Source organism: Podarcis liolepis (genome assembly GCF_965112155.1).
Source record: "Podarcis liolepis genome assembly, chromosome: 2".
Lineage (NCBI taxonomy): Eukaryota > Metazoa > Chordata > Lepidosauria > Squamata > Lacertidae > Podarcis > Podarcis liolepis.
In genome coordinates this window covers 37,850,814-37,870,225 of record NC_139555.1, presented here as the reverse complement: position 1 = coordinate 37,870,225, position 19,412 = coordinate 37,850,814, and the positions used below count along the sequence as shown (strand labels likewise).

The following is a 19,412-nucleotide window of genomic DNA, read 5'->3' as shown; positions in this document are numbered from 1 at the left end:
GTCAATCTCGCTCAATATAATCTACACAGGCTGCTGCTGGTTTTCTCCAGGATTTCACACAGCGTTACCTCTCAGTCCTACCTAGAGATGCCAGGGGATTGAACCACGCAGATGTTCTACCGCTAAGCTATGGCAGGAACCCCTTTGCAGAAGATATGGTGGCAAGACAACCAGAAGATGGCAGCTTCAATGATGCAGAAAGGCATCAGCTTCACTGCCAGTTTCAGACGTATCTGCAGCACTTTGGCCAGCCTACATTGGACAGGCTGATGCTTCAGTTTGCATAGCAACCATGAATCAGTTCTAAAACAACAACAACAACATGGGGAGGACAGTACCAAAACCACAGGCATTTGAGGAACTGGGTTCTCCGTTAAGAGTGAGTGAAGGATAACAGTGCTGCAGAGACAGGACAGCAGGGAAGCAGACTTTTGAAAAGCCCCCTTTCTCAGGATATAGTGATCTATATGTTGTCTCAACCTTCTCTTCATGGCTAACAAAATGCTAGAGGGCACCTAAGGTTGTATCCAACTTTGGTCCTATTCAGATTAGACTCAATAGAAATTAACGGCTAACTTAATGGGTAGGCTTTCGTTGGATACAAAACCTATTAGCCCCAAATGGCCAGTTGTCCATTGTAGTTGTTTCAATGGCTGAAAGCCCAATTTATGAAAATTTGCCGTCATGGATTAAAAGGCCACCATGGATTTAAAACACCCTCCCCAATCAATATACTTTTTTTTTTATTGTGCTATTGATTATGCAATACAGCACTACTATGGAAACAAGAATTTGGAGAGGGAATTCTTTCTTGAAGCAGTGAGTATTTTTGCACAGAATATTTTTACACTATCCTGACCAGAGCTTGTAGTAGAAATATCATCATTAAAGAGGCTTTTTTTTTTTTGTCTCCAAGCAGAGTGTCTTTCTGATTTGTCCCGTGCCAAAGGATACGAACTTTCCTGCTTATTAACAATGCTCCCCTAATGCTGAGATTTACTTGTAAAGGGGAACGCAGAGTCTGTCTACTTTTCAAATATTTGACATCATGCCTTCTTTTCAGATCTCAAGAGTCTAATATCCCACTCACACAAACACATTTTTTTTCCTATTTACATCAACTATCAGGATCCCTCTTGAGCTCTTTTAGTCTTTAACCCCCCCGCCCCCAAAAGCCTCTTGAATCCTTGGATAATGGGAACTGAACAATTCATTGGAGAGTGTGTGCTGACTGCCCTTGGCAGACAAGGGTCATTGGTTGGCTGTGAATACAAAATCCTTGTTTCAGATTTAAAAGTACAAAGGATACTGCAGATGTGTTGATGCTCTTTTTAATGAATTCTATTGTCAAGTGCCTTTTCAGTAAGTTATAGAAAAATAGCCAAGGAAGAAAAAATGTTGGGTGTGTGGGTCTGTAAAATAATACTTAATTTTTATAGGGCTGGTCGTGATCTTTTCAGAGGGGAAAAAAAACAAACTAACAGAGCCAAGAAAGTGACACGATGCAACTCTTTTAAAAAACAACTTTTCCCCAATTACAGTGTTCTCTGTCCAATGAATATTTCAAAAATACCATTTTGCTCCTGCTCCCAAATTGGCCACAATAACATACATACAAAAACTACATATACAAAAACCAGGCAGAGGGCCTTCTTGGTAGTGGCACCTACCCTGTAGAATAGCCCCCCATCAGATGCCAAGGAAATAAGCAACTATCTGACTTTTAGAAGACACCTGAAAGCAGCCTTGTTTAAGAAAGGTTTTAATGTTTGATATTTTATTGTGTTTTTAATATTCTGTTGGGAGCCGTACAGAGTGGCTGGGGCAACCCACTCAGATGGGCAGCATACAAATAAAAAAAATACTATTACTGTTGTTGTTGTTGTTGTTGTTGTTGTTGTTGTTGTTGTTGTTGTTGTTGTTGTTGTTATATTTTGCCCTCTGATTCTTGGAGGAGGACTATAAAATGTCTCCATATGTGATCAGAATGCTTCCAGCTAACTGCTCCCAAGGAGATACTGTAAAATTTAAGAACTCTCTCTAGCCTGTGGTGTCAGCATAACTAAAAAGGCTGTTTCCTTGATCACCAGAACCTAATGGATCTCAGATGACAGAGATGCCCATCAATTAACGTCAGAATATTTTATTCACCACTGGGCAGGTTCATGTGGAAGTAAGTGGCCAACTTCTCACTTGACAATTTATACTTTTGTATAGATATGCAAAGGCTAAGCACACACATGCTTACATGTTGTGAAGGTCTGTCCTAGATGGACACAGGGAGGTCACAACCTGAGGCTACTGAACTGCTTATGCAAATATTGCAGCATGCAGTTTAGTTGCTCACCAGCCACACAAGGTAGCTGCACACAAACTCAAAAGCCTCAGCAGCTCTTGATGATCTTCTGTGAAGGTTTGCTTATTTTTGCTGCCTTGCTCAGGTAAAAGCAGCAGTCTAAAAGTGCAGTAGTCGGTGCCTTCTATCATTTAGGGAATCAAGCAATATGTATCCTGTTTCTTTGGGTGGTTTATGTGTGAGTAAATTTGTTTATGTGTGGTTTTGGTTTGAAGGTAGCATTGAGGTGTTGGTTTGGGAAGCCCTAGGAAATGTTGTCCATTGAGAAATATTTCTTGAGGAAGTTCAAAACAGCTGCCTTTTTCCACATAGTTTTCTCATTCACGCTTTCACTGCATGATGGACACAAGTCTTGGGGAGGCCACAGGGTCCTGGGAATTTCGTCGTCCTTGCTTTCAGCACCTATGCAATGTAAAGCAAAAGTGAAGTTCAATATATTACCACCACAAAGCACAAAAGGACATTCTTCTGTAGTCGAAACTGGTTGAAACTGAATTGTCTTCCACACCAGCTGCCGTTTGTAAAACTATGTTTGGCATGTCTAAAGTCTGGCCTGGGGACGTAATCTGCTCCGTCATCAAATCGTGCCCTCTTTGAAAAAAGTTTGGACACCCCTGTACTATGTGGATGAGTGGCATTGTTTAAATGAAAGAGTTTGCTTTCCTTAAAAAAAAGGGGGGTGGGGAACCTGTGACCCTCCACGTGTTGTTGGATTCCACTTCCCATCAGCTCTGGTGTGCACAGACAATAGCCAGGGATGATGCAAGTTCTAGTCCACATCTGATGGGCCACAGGTCAGAGACATAGTTTACAAAGTTTGAAGAAATCTGATTTTGAAGAGAGAGAGAATGATGTAAATAGAATGATAGCTGCCAACACTCAGATTTTAACTGGTTTGCAGTGCAGTTCTGTACAGTTTGTACAAAACTCTAGTCTAGTCTGGTACAAAACTCTAGACTGTAAAAACAAGGCAAAAATTAAACCTATTAAATTCTGAGAGAAATTTAAGCAGGGTATTCTTGGATAACCCTTCTATCTAAAGAACATATACATAACAAGTTGTTGCAAACATAAAGGACATCAATGATATGCCGAAGTACCTGAATAAATTACAGGAGAGATAAAGTCTTAAAGGAAAATCTGAAAGAGTTGCTATAAGAGAAGACAGGAAACCAGGAAGAATAGACATGGTCAAAGACTTTTGCTGCAAACATACACATTTTTCAGTCAGATTTTGTAACTGTTTCAAACAGAGAGTCAATAATGATTAATTATCAAAATGACGCTGTTGTTAAGATGTGTTCTAAGATATTAAATGTTCTTAACTATGGAAAGTTTATGTTTCTATGAAGAGCTGCATTGGTGCAGGTTCATATTTTCAGCAATTCTTTATACGTCTCCTTTCTAGTTTATCTTTCCAAGATCTCAGTTTCTCCAGAGGCTACAGATGCTGACAGCAGCAATAAAACCTGTGACTCAAGATCTTGCCCTTCTTTTACTTTCTCCCTCCTTTATTCAAGGACATGATTAACTTAGGTCCATTAATTTCAATGGGTCTACTCTGAGTAGAATTAACATTGGCTACAACCTCTAGAGACTATTTCTTTGTTATTAAATAAGTCCAGCATGTAATTATATTAAAAACAAAGCAACAGAGGCAGATGGAGGCAACTAAAACAGATAAACAAAGGAGAATGTTGTAAACAGTCACTAAAAAGAAAACCCCAAAGCCTGAGTTCAACAGGTATATCAACTGCTGCTGAAATGAAAACAACAGAGGTGCCTGGCATACCTGTAAAGGTTGACCACAGCTGAAAAATAGCCTCATCTTGGTCCTTCACTTCGGTGATGAATTCTGCTGGCAAACTTGCAAAGCGCTTTGCAGCCGGTGAGTAAAAATAGAAGTTCGTCATGAATTCTCTTGCCGCAGGAAAGACTTCTGATGATGCTAAGGGAAGGCAGAACAGAGAGAAAGGGCAAGGATGTTCACCATGAGAATCACAGATCAGTAAGGTGGTGGTGGAGGAAATTGGCTTGACCACACATACAAAACATCTCAGGCCTCGCAAGGTGAATTCAGAAACAGGCTCTTTTCTTTCCTCAAGGACAAATACTTTGCAGCCACCACAGATAACAAGAGCAACAAGGTGTGTGGCAAGTGCTTTTCCACCTCTACTCTTGAACAGCAATGGTTGTACTTCATTTCTGTATCCATTCACTTCTGCATTGTCCACACCACACTGTCAAACACTATTTTTTGTAGCTGAGGGAAGCACAAGGGAAATGACTGCAGAACCTTTTCCCTGCCTGCCATTCTGGACAATATTTCTGTTAGGCTGAAGGGAAAAGAGGCAGAGCCATGCACCTGGCCTCCCTTCAGCCATGGGTGAGAGCTGTTTCCTAGTTCTGCTGGATCTCTCAGCGGCGTTTGATACCATCGACCATAACATCCTTCTGGACCGTCTTGAGGGGCTGGGAGCTGGGGGCACTGTCATACAGTGGTTTTGCTCCTTCCTCCTGGGCCGTGTTCAGAAAGTGGTGGTGGGGGATGAGTGTTCAGACCCCTGGGCTCTCACTTGTGGGGTGCCTCAGGGTTCTGTCCTCTCCCCCATGCTTTTCAACATTTACATGCAGCCACTGGGAGAGATCATCAGGGGGTTTGGGCTGGGTGTTCATCAGTATGCGGATGATACCCAGCTCTACCTCTCTTTTAAATCAGAACCAGTGAAGGCGGTGAAGGTCCTGTGTGAGTGCCTGGAGGCGGTTGGAGGATGGATGGCGGCTAACAGATTGAGGTTGAATCCTGACAAGACAGAAGTACTGTTTTTGGGGGACAGGAGGCGGGCAGGTGTGGAGGATTCCCTGGTCCTGAATGGGGTAACTGTGCCCCTGAAGGACCAGGTGCGCAGCCTGGGAGTCATTTTGGACTCACAGCTGTCCATGGAGGCACAGGTCAAATCTGTGTCCAGGGCAGCTGTTTACCAGCTCCATCTGGTACGTAGGCTGAGACCCTATCTGCCTGCAGACTGTCTCGCCAGAGTGGTGCATGCTCTGGTTATCTCCCGCTTGGACTATTGCAATGTGCTCTATGTGGGGCTACCTTTGAAGGTGACCCGGAAACTGCAATTAATCCAGAATGCGGCAGCTAGACTGGTGACTGGGAGTGGCCGCCGAGACCATATAACACCGGTCTTGAAAGACCTACATTGGCTCCCAGTATGTTTCCGAGCACAATTCAAAGTGTTGGTGCTGACCTTTAAAACCCTAAACGGCCTCGGTCCAGTATATCTGAAGGAGCGTCTCCACCCCCATCATTCTGCCCGGACACTGAGGTCCAGCTCCGAGGGCCTTCTGGCGGTTCCCTCACTGCGAGAGGCCAAGTTACAGTGAACCAGGCAGAGGGCCTTCTCGGTAGTGGCGCCCGCCCTGTGGAATGCCTTCCCATCAGATGTCAAAGCGATAAACAACTACCTGACATTCAGAAGACATCTGAAGGCAGCCCTGTTCAGGGAAGTTTTTAATATGTGACATTTTAGTGTATTTTTCATCTTTGTTGGAAGCCGCCCAGAATGGCTGGGGAAACCCAGCCAGATGGGCGGGGTACAAATAATAAATTATTATTATTATTATTATTATTATTATTATTATTATTAGCTTACCTGGAGGGACAACAGGAGCCTGGTGCAGTAGGAGTGCAGCAGCAGAAGCCCATTGGACTGTGCCCACACCACACTGACCTCTCTGCCACCTCCTTCCTCCCCCTCTGGGTAAGCAATAATACGGCTGAGGGGAGGCTATGTGTCTGGCAGATCCCCTTCCCCCCTTGTTGTAATGGCACTGTACCAGAGGCCCCTTTTCAAGATAAGAAGAGGGCTTTCCTCTTCCCCAATTTTGGTAGAGGGTTGGTGGGCCACTAGGCATGGCTCTGTGAGTCTGATCTGGTTTGCCACTCTCTGCTGCCATAGCTCAAACAGTACCTGGAGGTTAGCTAGAGCTTCAATATGAATAACCAAACAGAAGGAACTTTGCTTACAGTTTGCCCCATCGCTTTTCAGTGCTTCCTGCACTGCCAGCAGGTGGAAGATAATCCGGAGAGAGCATAAATAACTTTCGAACCCGGGTATGTTTCCTTGACATCCCACACAGTCTGGAGTCTCTGGAAAGCTGGCATTCAGACCCTGAAAAGCATGAGGAAGCTCTTTTAATGTAATAGTATAGTGGAGGGTGAGCTTTGTCATCACTCCTCATCTTCCCTCTGTTTTTGTGTGTGTATGTGTGTGTCACTTGGCACATTGTTTTTTTCTTGTTTTTATTGAGTCAAGAAATCTGATACAAAAAAGGAAAATATCCTGAAGAGAACAGAAAGAAGAGGGAAAGAATATGCATATCATTAGCCCTTTCTTCTGCCTTCCAATATATTGTGTCGACTGAGCAGTTCTTGTTGAAGCATCAAAACAAAAAGGAAAGAAATTATAAATGCCACTGTTGATCACTTATGGTAACTTGTGGTTCATGGGCATAATGCTGTGTGTGTGTGTGTGTGTGTGTGTGTGTGTGTGTGTTCTTTAAAGTGAAAAATCTCATTTATAATATTTGTAGCTAAATTGTATCTATATTCCTTATTTTTAATTTACAAGGTGACCTGTGGGAGGGGAAAGGACTATGTACACAACCAAAAGCAACAACTCAATTACAGGAGTAGGTATGAGAAAGTAGCTATTTTCACTGCCTTATATTGTATTATTGTTCTTTTTCTTGTCATTTCCACATTTTTGCAGCTGTCGAAGACGTGATGGGGCGGGGCACAGAATGCATATCATTCTAATTCAGATAAAATCTCCTAGCTTCTCTATTTCTCTCATTCATCAAATTTTGTGTGTAATTATTTTAGCCTCTGCAATTTCCCACACATCCCACAGGATATAATTTCCATCCTTTATATTTTGACACCACAACAATTTTCTCTGGTTTTTATTTTTGTTTGTGTCTATAAGTAAGATGAATAAAAAAAAATGAGAAGATTGAACAGCTCTCCACATTCTCAACTAGAATAAGCTAAGTCTATGAAGATATTCTTTGGGTACAATCTATGTTTCTCTCAGTCCAGGCAGTGATGCTCTCAGTGATGGTCAGGACCTGACACACATGAACGTGAAGCCAATGTGGTGCCTTCAACTACAACTCCCATCATCCCTAACGATTGACTATGCTGGCTGAGATGGGAGATGTGTCCAAAACAGGCTTCTGCTGCCATTGAACATTCCCCATAGAACCCCTGTACCTTGCAGAGGACATTCCACAGCAAAGATATAGAAGTTTCTTGGCACATGGTGGTGTGGGGAAAGTTCTCTGAAGATAAACGTTTAAAAGCTACTCAGTTAGAAATTCTGGAAAATGGGGTTTGGGGGAAGAGACGCCATAGACACAACTTGGCTGGAAAGAATCTCCTTGTTTAGTTCATGTACCTCTTTTGCAGCCTTTAGAGCTTCTATCCATTCATCCCGCGAAATATTTATCGACAAGCTGGACTCCTGCCACACTTCCAGTTTGTGAAGGTAGTTGTGGACCGCAGAGCGCTCAGGAAAATACTGAAACAAAGCAATAGGAAACAAAATTAACAAGAGGAGCCCAGTAAACTTCTACCTGTGATGGAACTGAATGAAAAGTGGTGTTGTAGCTCTGTAGACTATTCGCTGGGCTATGTACATACTGCAGGGTTATGTAAAAACAAAATACTGGGTTGTACACCACCAAGTCATCCCCAAAGAGCAAGGATGTCAACCTGCATAATTTGACTTCCTCTCTTTGCCCCCTGCCCCTACAATGTGCTCTCGGGGTTCTACCAACCCACTTGGGCAGACTGGGGAGGGGCATGAGAGAGCAAATTGGAAGTTCCAGTGCATTTGCACTCAAGGGAGAATTTGGCTGGACACAGAGTTCAGGTACTTGAGAACCTTAGTTTTTCTTCCTTTCCAAACCCCAAACTTCCTTTGTACCCAGGTAGGTGTATGTACTAGGAGCTCAAAGGCACAATTTAACTTTAAATGAATGTCAGCTTGACACACTGTATAAACCAGGAATCCTGTTCCCGCTACAAAGGAACCAAGGTTAAGCAATCAGCCGTCTTGAGCTGCTATTATCAGAAAGCTGATTAAGTCCTTGGATTTAACTATTCCACCAATACCACCTTTTGGAATCTACCTTCCAGGTAGAAAGACAAGGCACTGGTACCTGAGGTAACCCAGGATGATACAGTGGTCCGTGGTGCTGAAAGTGTCATGCCCTCACCATTATTTATTAAATAAATAAATGTTGCTGAGGATTGAACCTGGTGCCTTTTGCATGCAAAGCAGATGCTCTAGCACTAAGCTATGGCCCTTCCTCACTCCTGTTAAGACTCTCCTGGCACCAAAAGTTGGATATCTCCAACACGAGGTCCAAGAGCACCTCTGTCTGCTCAGGCAAAGCAAGGTAGACAATACAACCAGAGATTCAGTCCTCTCTTCCATGCTTTACCCAAAGATTGGGTTCATACATTGCAAGGAGTTATTCTCACCAACCCTGTTGGGTTTTTTTTAATCAGGCACCTTGCCATGCAACCCACACACCAGAAGCATAGCATCAACCATATGTTTAATTCATCACATTAAGCAAAGAAGAATTACGTTAGAGCAGTAGGGACCCTTTCTTTCCCTCCAGGTGTCTCTGGCTCCTGTTTCTTGCAAGTGAGCAGCTGCAGTAATTCAGGCAGTTGCTCAGTAGCTTGGATGCTCAAAGCCTCTAAGTAGATCAATCAATCTGAAACATGGCTTGCCATCACAGCATGAGGACACAATCCAGAATGTTAAAACCACTCCTGTGTCACGATGCAACTTTCTCTTCAATAGTTCAGCAGACAGACACCTCCACCTGAGCTATTCTTCCTCTGTTGTCTCTCCTTCTCTCTGCAGGTTAATTTGCTCAGATTTGCAAGCTCAGCATGCTCAAGATGGATTAGGAGCTCACAGAGCCTTCTCTGAAGAGCAGCAATCCATTTCTTAGCCTAGTGATTTATTTTTTCCAGGCAACTCAGTCAATAGCTCTGTGATCTCAGCCCACAACCAGGAACAGGCTCACAATCCCCTCTAAAGTTCCCAACAACTCTTCCCTTTAATCAAACCACGTTGTTTCAGAGGAGGTAGTTTAAGGCCTTCCCTCTAGAATGCTGACTCACATTTCAAACAGTCTAAGCAGGAAACTGTTCTCTAGTCTAGCCCAAACTCCCATAGTTCTTTTGTATTCTCATCCTAGTATTAATTTTTTTTTTGCGGGGGGGGGGGAGGAACCCCACTGCTAGATTGTATGCAGGAACCATTCTACTATTTACACTATGTCTTCCATCAAAGCCTTACGTTGGTGTCCAACGTCAGGTACAAACTCTCAAAAATGGATTTTTTTTCCAAGTAGGAAGCTCTGAGTCTGAGATGGAACTCTGATAGATTTATGACGTTTATATTCTGCATGTGGTTGCTGACAGGCAGGCAGGCAGAGAGAGAGAGAGAGAGAGAGAGAGAGAGAGAGAGAGAGAGAGGGAAGGGAAGAAAGAGGGAAAGGTAACTGGAGAAACAACAGGTTGACCAGGGGATGGGCTGAGTGGGACAACAGATGGAGAGGAAACGGGGAAACTAGCTTGTTTTAATTGTGTGCAGAGCAACCCTAGGAAAAGTTTGCTTGCTGATACCATCCACTGCAGAGTTTCAAACATAAAAGCCACTTCCCCTCTCAAACAAATCTGCCTTTAGCTAAGGGAATATCACAAGGCTAGGCCAAAATTATGCAGGAATGCAAAAGAACAATCTTACACAGTTAAGTTTTAAACTTGACCATGTCTAAAAGCCACCACTAGCCTACTTCAGAAACTGTTTTCCTCCTCAAAACATAGCTTAAAAATAAAATAAAATGTGACAAGCATAGTTTTTATTTACTGCCCCAAAGGACCAAGTAATCGCTCACAGAGAACTTTTGAAAATGAGAGAGCCCAAAAGAAAATTAAAATATCTTGCAAAACATTCAAAAATGGAGTCGCTACTATACCAACAACAGAGAAGCCTGGATATACCGTATGTAGAAAACTTACCTTGGCCAGTATATGCACATACTGCTTCAAGGCAGAGAGCCTCTCTTCAGTGAAGTTGGCTAAACTTACATCAATTCTGTGCAGGCTGCAAAGCACAGCATACTCCAGGTCAGCCATGCACAGCTGTGTCCTGTGACAGATAAGAGGGTGGAAAGATAACCTCATCATTGAAGCAGCCATATCATCTATATCACAAGAGGGCAGACTTCAGGGGTCATCTGTGTTTTTACCAGAGATGAACCAATTGGAGCCTAGTGCAAAATACACCCTAAGGAATTTTTAGGCCTGGAATTTGGTTTTTTGAGCACCAGAGCCAGAGGCGTACCTAGGGGTTGACTAGGTTGGCTCCTGCTAAGGGCACAGGCCTAGGGAGATGCAAAAATTGCACCTCTCCACTCTGTCTTGGCTCCTTTGGCAAGGTCGCAAGTGAAAGGGGATGGGGCGCCAAGGGCGCAAGGGAGCCTAGGTATGCCTCTGACCAGAGAAGAATGGAGTTAACAGCCCTTCCACAGAACAATGCATTCCTAGTTTCCTTAAGCTTTTTTCTATTTCCATAGCATCATTTATGGTAAAGAGAACATTTTGGTTTTGCTGCTGGGAGTCAGAAGTCCTTGCCTGTCTATTGGAAGTTACCTAGAAATCTATTCCACTCTTGATCTACCCTGCAGGAATCAGGAACTGGTTCAGAACCAAATCAGGGCCCACTTTGGCACCACCTGGACCACAACTCAGGTTGCTGCTCAGGGACTAACAGAGTCATCTTCAGTAGAAGGCCGCCTTCCCTTCTGCTCCCAAAGCTGTGCCTGATCAGCTACTGAATGTTCACCAAGTGTCAAGGATGACCAGTGTTACATAAATGCAGTGAGAACAGAAGAAAGTGGAGGCTACTAAAATGGCTCCTGCTTCTTACCTGTCTGCTACCTCCCAGGAGTCAGGGGTAGCCTTTGTTTCTGCTATTGGTGGCTTAGAAGTGTCAATGATTTCTCTCTGGACCCCAGGTAGTGTCCGCAGGAAGTCTGTATAGAAGGATCTTGAATTGTTTGCCCTGTGATGGAAGTAAAATATGAGAGGAGGCTCTGCTCTAAGACGGTGGGCAATTCTGACCTTCTGATGCAGGAGGTCTCGCTTTGCTACAACGCCATGGGCCATGCTGGCTGAGGCTGATGGGGGTTGGACTCCAGTCGCAACTGCAAGTCACCATGTGGGCCATCCTTGTCCTAACCCAGGGGTCTGCAACCCGCGGCTCCGGAGCCGCATGTGGCTCTTTTACACCTTTGCCGCGGCTCCGGGGCAGATACTAGCAAGGGGAGGAGGCGCATTGTGCGCCCCGACACTCCCCACTGTGGCGGGCGCTGTACTGGCTGTGACGTCACATGGGGGCGGTGCGTGCGTTAGTCATGCACCGTCCCGACGTCACCTTCCCGCCCGCCCGCCCGCCCGCCTGCTACATTGTAAGGGGCATGTATGCTGGTCACTGCATTGAAAGGGGAGTGAAGAACACACACACAAAAAGGTAACTTGTTAATTTAATGTTTATTTCTATGAGGAGGAGTAATTCTGAGGGGTCAAACAAAGAAATAATAAAAAAGTGACAAAAAAGTTATTTTTATAATGACGAGTTTTGCGGCTCCCAGTTTTTTTCCTTCGGAAACGGGTCCAAGTGGCTCTTTTTGTCTTAAAGGTTGCAGACCCCTGTCCTAACCCATTTCATGCAGCCCCTTCAGTTCAGCTGTCATAAAACCTGTTCAACCCCCATTTTAGGTATGCAAGAGAGAAACAGTGCAGGGCACTCCATTGTGTAGCATCAACATGCACCTATGCACACAGTTGCACTGCCAAAAAAGATTTTGTGTTAAAGAAGTCCAAATCTGCTCCCAGAATTAGATATACCACCCATTATCTAAAAACCGAATTGCTGAATTGTGCAGAATTATAGGGCTAGAGCAGATCCTGTCAGGTTGCAATTTGACATGCAATTCAGCATATGCAGTATGATATGGACCATGTATTTCCCCAGCAAAAATTCCTGATGCACATCATTGATTTTAGTGGCTGAACTTTAGTGGCCACTGAATTCCTTCAGATGATGGAATTTAGGATCTTTTAGTTTAGAACTCAAGACACACAGGCCCCTTCTGCACTATGCATTTAAAACAGTATTATACCATTTAAAACTGCCATGGCTTCCCCCCGAAAGAATCCTGGGAGCTGTAGTTTGTGAATGGTGCAGAGAGTCATTGGAGACCCCTATTCCCTTCACAAATCAACAATTCCCAGAGTTCGCAGGCTGTGTAATAGGAAGACATAAGTAATTGCTCAATGGGGGTTTGAAGGAATGTAGCTTATAAATCATATACGCAAGCACCATGAACACTGTTATGCAAAAGCAGCTCATATATGTATGTTGGTTATGGATACCAGCAGCAACTCACAGGGGGATGGGTGTGCAAGGGCCTTTGCTTGAATACAGGAAGCCAGAAGGGAAGGTGGTGACCTTGCATCTAGTCACTAGCTCCGCATTGCTCTTCAAGACTCTCCTCACAACAATGTTTTCATATTGGGCCATGTCCAATATGACCTAAGATCAGAAGTGCACATTGCATTACGAATGGAGTTGCTCTTTTAGATTCACAAGCAAACCATCTACCTTTCTTCCTCTTAATGCTTGTCTACCAAGTGATCAGATCATCTCTGCTGCATCTCAACAGAGTTTTAGTACCTACTCCCTTGAAGATGGTGCCGCTCTGGGTAACACGCATGCCTCAGATGGTTCCTTTACAAACATCTGAGGGTGTGGAAGGGCAGAAACAGCAGAAGACAGTATCTATGCCCTTTTCTCCCAGAGAAAGCCCAAGATGGACCAGTTAACCTTTCCTCACACAGAACTATAAAAAGTATTAACTGCTTACACTGTGTAGAAGTTTAGGCAAGAACTTTACTCTACAGCCGCCCATTTTGTGTGTGGGTGTGCTACCCAAGTGGCCTTTGTAAAGTAAATCTGCAAGTTTCTTAACTTCTCATTGAAACTGAAGGCATTTTAATCCTACAACAATCCTACAATTAATGTGAGTAAAAGTTACTTGTCTCTAGCTGGTGACTTATTTACAGAGTTATGCAACATGCAAATCTAACATATTTACAAGCCTAGTATCAGGCTTGTATCCAGGGTACACAGACTTCAGGCATAAGGGGGTTTACTTTGTTTTTCACCAAACCCTTGAGATCCACCAACTGGAGATAAATTTCTGGACTCATAATTCTTTTATTTTGAGGATCAGAACTTAAAAAACCTCATGGTCATAATTCCATAATTCATTCCCAGTTACCCTAATCTTTCTTCATCCAGCAGTATAATTTGGGGTCATCTTGTTGCTGATATTGTTAAACTGCCCCTAATCCAAAATCCAAAAGCTTTGCTGATCTACTGTGAATCACACAGATCTAGATCTGCTCTGTCCAACCCTGTTTTTAATCAACCAATTAAAAATCACCTCTCTGCCCAAAAAGGAGTCCTCCCCCTCGAATATCAGGGCCACCTTACTTCCCTGAATGGAGTCAACAAATTCTGTTGTACTGTAAAATAGCAAAGAGAATAGCATGTTAAACAAAATTTGGACAAAGTCCCACATCAACATTCTTTTCATGCAAATACTGGTCCTCCCAATAGCTCAACAGTTATTCCTGGGCAAAAATCATGCACTGATCCCTTGACGTAACTGGATTTGGCATATTGACATGTGGGGGATTAGAAAATTAAAATGTCTTTTTAAAATTTATATATAAAGGCATTTATATACTGCCAACCTGTGTAAAATATCAAGCCAATGTACCAAATATTCAATAAAACATAACACATCACCAATGATTGGCTAATCAAGAAATGTAAACAACTGTCTGCATAAAAGATCTGCCAAGCCTGAAAGTCAATAGTAAATATGCTTGCCCAATTTCTGCTGGAAGAGTATTCCATAGCATGGGACTGATGACACTAAATACCTGACTTCCTAACATATTTTGTGAAGAAATTGATTGAAAGATGCCTAAAATATTTACCTGAGCGGAGCCAACAGTGGGGCGTCAGGGGACCACCAACTACTTAGATGACTCTCTGCAAAGGTGATTATGGCTTCCCTTAGGCTCTGAGGGTCATCCTTAATTTCTATGAGGGGAGGAAAAGGCTGATCATAACTCTGAGGACAGTCATTGCGCATTCTCCAACCCAAACACCTCTCACAAACAGATGCCACGTGCCAGCAAAGGCTGCTTGCAAGCCAGATCCAATTTCTAACACATTTTGAATGTGAGCTTCCCTTTGTCCTTTAAACTTTATTTATAAATATTTATATCCTAATCTTCATCTCAAAATCTCAGGGCAAGGAACGTTTTTTAAACAAACCCATTAAACAATAAAATCACTATTCACACCAAGTAAAAAAACAAACCCTGAACAGCAGCAACTTTAAAAATCCCAAGCTGAACACTAAGAATTTCCAAAAGCTTGAGTACACAGCCATGTTTTAAGGTTGCTTTGGAACAGAAACTCTGAGAAAAATAGTGCTGGGTTTTGTTTTTTAAAAAAACAAACAAACCATCCCTAAAATATAGTCTGGAAACCGCTCTGACCTTATCTTCTCTATGGGTATTGGGTTGTAGGCTGTGTGTGCCTATTTTGGTTCTAAAACACATATCAGGAAGTCAAGTTCATCTTGCCTTCGGGACCAGAACATATATTCCTGTGACTCATCTTAACATATATAAATATTTGTGCAGTGTGCATGAATTTCCAATTTGCTAATATATTCCCATACAGGAGTGTGAACTCCAAGCTGCTGATTGTCAGAAGAGTGGCAGGCTATTCTTTTAATTGCTCACTAAATGTGAAACATCACAAAAAGAGAAAAAGTGGGTAAGGCCAAAGAGATTGTGTCTGTCCTAGCTATTTGCACTGATAACCACCCTCCACCTTGGACAACCAGGGCTCTGTAAGGCTTCCATGTGATCATGTGTTTCATCTGGGTGAAGAATGGGGAGGAGGGAGCAAGAAGCTCAGTTCTCCCTCCAGCTAGTCGCAGCCTAGCTAATTAACCTCTGACCCTCACCTCAGCAGTGAGAGCTCTAGATTCAAATAAATAATTATGTGAGGTTTAGAATCAATTTCAGGACACATACCTTCAAGCTTTATGCCATCGCCAGCATATGTAGAGGATGGCTTTAAAAACTGGAAGAAAACAAACCAGCGAGTTAGGTTTTGCTTTGGGCATCATATGTTCAAGTCTGCTACAGCACGTAGGGTAGGCACCATACTTCCTAAGCACAAGGTTGCAAGTTGGGGACTGCACCCATCTGTTTAGAAGTTCTGGCAAGGAGGATGAAGTCCTTTTTGGACACTTTGGTGCTCCTGGATTCTTCTGGTAGTGACTAACTGGATTGCTCTGGCAGCCTCATCTCCTTCCTCTCTTCTTTTCTTATATTGCTTTCTATTTGTTATTGCTGCATATTGCAATATGTACATAGCAGTTGTGAATGTTGCACATCCATAAGGAATGTACAGGGCCAGGGTCAGGGAATGGTAGTGTCAAGGACCCTAGGAACCCAAGAAGAGCAGCGGCACCACTTCCTCCTTGATCGTCTGCTGCCTGCTCTCTCTTCCGTATGGAAAGCATCGGGACAGTGGGACCCAGTGCTACTGCTGCCAGTAAATAAGTTAGACCTCTGGTCTTCAGAGTGCAGCAGAAGGTTATCTACAATAAATGAATGACCCAGGAAGGTGTGGGTGTATAAATGAATACATTTGCCTTTTGCAAAATGTTATGGGAAAACAAGAAAATCAATCAAAAGGCATCCTCACAGTGTTGGCATAACTTCACCATAGGCTGAAACAGAGCTAACATTATGAAAATCACAAAGTGATTAACTTTTGTTACAATTTGAGACTATTGCTCATATAAGGATTTCAACAGCTTTTGAAGGAAAAACAGAGATATGAAAAAGGAGGAAGCCAGTATAGTAACACTGGAATTGTAATTATGGTGTTGTATACTACATTTAAAACAGAAGAATGCCTGCCCCCCTTAAAACAAAATAAAAATCAGGTGGATCTCATAAAACTACGCCATCCAAATTTTCACATTATCATTACCTTCACAGTTGGGTATGCGGTGACTTCAAAGTCTGAACACATTTTCTCATTGCACATCTTGCCACAATCTATCACACCCAGCTTCAAAGTAGGTCTCCAGTCTGAAAAGGCAGATAAAACCATATGGGGTGGGGAAAAGATTTAATAGGGGATGGCTGCTTAATCTATCATAGAATGCAAAGTTAAGAGCACTCAATGAACACAGCAGCTTTTAAACATAAATGTGTCAATAGCATATACATATATATCTATATATATATATGCTATTGACACACATATATATCTCACAGTCAAAGAAAGGAGATAGGAAAGAGTGAGTGTTCCGAAGAACAAGGGGATGAAAGGGCCAGAGGGTGGAATCTGAAAGAAAAAGAACATAGAAACATAAGAATCTGCCTTCTACTCAGTCAGACCATTGGGCCATCTAGCTCATTATTGTCCACTCAGACTGGTAGCAGCTGTCCAGGATTTCAGACTGGGGTCTCTCCCTTTCTACCTGGAGTTTCTGGGGATTGAACTAGGACCTTCTGCATGCAAAGGCCCTCAGCTGCTGAGCTACAGTTCTTCCCCTAAAAAAAGAAGGCCTTGGAGACAGGACAAACATGAAGGGGTGCATGGGGGGGGGGAGAGATAAGCCCCACTCTGTGTATCAAACCTAAGACATGGTGCACATATACCATTTGAATGACCATCAACTTGGGGGGGTGGCACCCTCAAATATTTTATTTGGGGTGGTGAAGACCCCTCGGCTCCTAGGAGTTGACTCCAATGCCTTACAAGGTGATGTACTGTGCAAAATAAGAGCCATTAGCTGGGATGAAGGTAAAGGTAAAGGGACTCCTGACCATTAGGTCCAGTCGTGGCCGATTCTGGGGTTGCGGCGCTCATCTCACTTTATTGGCCAAGGGAGCCGGCGTACAGCTTCCGGGTCATGTGGCCAACATGACTAAACCGCTTCTGGCTAACCAGAGCAGCGCACGGAAACGCCGTTTACCTTCCCACCAGAGTGGTACCTATTTATCTATTTGCACTCTTACGTGCTTTCAAACTGCTAGGTTGGCAGGAGCAGGGACCGAGCAACGGGAGCTCACCCCGTAGCGGGGATTCGAATCGCCGATCTTCTGATCGGCAAGTCCTAGGCTCTGTGGTCTGCTGGCATTCAGAGACCACCTACTCAAATGGAAGAAGCAAGAGATAGGGTGGTTCAAGCGGGAAATACCATGGGAGCGCCACGGAGCTTAAACTCAAGGCAGAGAGCTGGCTGGTGTCTCGAGGGTTGAGCAGAGAAGGGGGAATGCACGGGCTCCTGTCCCTTAACATGCAGCAGTAGCCGCTCTCTCTGAGCATGACATGGGCTTTCTCTAAATAAGTTGGAGGGGCAGCCTCGACGCCCTGATAATTCTGCCTTGAACAGCGCGCAATGCGACTGTTCAAGGGAAAGAAAATCTCTGAGCATGCACAGAGGGTCCTTCCGTCACATTCACCAGCCACCAACGCCAAATCTGACGGTGAAGGGGTGTGTGAGAGACAGGTATCCCGGCAGCACAATTAGCCCGGCTTGTCCTACCCTTTATATCCTGGGCGAGCGCTCGCCACGTGGGGGCGAAGGCGGCGGAGGCGGCAGACCAGCGCGCGTAAAACTGGACAACCCAGGCGCTGCGAGAAAAGAAGAGGCTTTGCAGCGTGTCCGGCTGCAGCTCCACCACGGGGTCGTGGGGTCCGTAGCGAGGGACGCCGCAGGCCTGCGACGGCGGGGAGAAGAGGCAGGCGGCGGCCAGGAGGACCAGGCAAGCGGGCAGCCCTGGCCCGACTCGGGGGAGACGCCTCGGCATGACGAGCAGCAAGATCTGGGTCGTTGGGAGGGAGAGAGGCGCGCACACTGCTGGGTGTGCAGCGGGGGAGAGCGAGGTGCTTTTAATGGAATCCACCAGGCCCGCCCCCCAGACCCCCCCCTCCATCATGCCCACCCTCCAGACTTTGGAGGGCGCACGATGGGGTGGATCCTCTGCAACTCCATCCAGTCCCGGAATTGGAGGTCGTCTGTGCCAGTGTCCCCGACGTTGTTTGCCCAGGGCGTCGAAAGCAAACTCGGCGCGACGCCGCTTCCCGCTCAAAGGGAGGGAGAGGAGGAGAAACTAAGTAAAGTTGTTCTATTACCTTATTGGAGACAAAGGGCAAGAAGCATGGACGTAGCTGGGGGGGGCAGGGGGGACAGCTGCTCCCCCATCAATAAAAATACATAGCAAACTGAGGTTCTGCCCCTCTAATAAAAGGCTTCCCCCCTCCCCAACAAAAATCCTGGCTATGCCCATGGCAAGAAGTATGCAATTCTGTTGGCCTAAGCAACACAAGAGACACAGGTGCATGCTGTTCAACAGTTAGGACATTGCAATAAACAGAATGTGCAACGTAATGAAGGAGCTCCCAGGATACAACACCTGTATTGTGGGAAACAGCATGTAAAGAGAAAAGAAAAATGCCCAGGATATGGACAGCATATGGACAGCGTGTGTCAAGCTTTGCATTTGTAGCAACCCTAACCTTTGAACAGAGTTCTATAACACATTCATTACCCACTACCAATCATTGATGATGTGACCTATTCTGAACCAATGTTCTCTCATGGTTTCCCATAAAAAAGAATGGATTCTGGCACATGCAACTTGACACAGAGTCAAGGTATCTGACCACTTTTGCAACTCCTGTTGGCAGATAACGTTGGCTTCAGTCCAGCCCCTGAAGTATTTCAGCACTGATTGAATCAGGAGCTAGAGATCAGGACAGTCAGAGAGAGTTAGGAG

General features: G+C 44.3%; 1 protein-coding gene across 1 annotated transcript; it reads right to left on the bottom strand.

Moving 5' to 3' along the window:
- Positions 1-1,315: 1,315 nt before the first annotated feature.
- Positions 1,316-18,563, bottom strand: LOC310699539 (sulfhydryl oxidase 1-like). The gene is made up of 12 exons (XM_083487588.1): positions 18,179-18,563; positions 16,612-16,712; positions 15,642-15,690; positions 14,526-14,631; positions 13,964-14,045; positions 12,905-13,050; positions 11,383-11,517; positions 10,473-10,602; positions 7,822-7,944; positions 6,390-6,534; positions 4,149-4,304; positions 1,316-2,758 (listed from the first exon to the last, which is right to left on the bottom strand). The coding sequence occupies exons 1-12, from the start codon at positions 18,441-18,443 to the stop codon at positions 2,601-2,603; spliced, it is 1,596 nt and encodes a 531-aa protein (XP_083343714.1). The 5' UTR covers positions 18,444-18,563; the 3' UTR covers positions 1,316-2,600.
- Between the last annotated feature and the right edge of the window lie 849 nt (positions 18,564-19,412).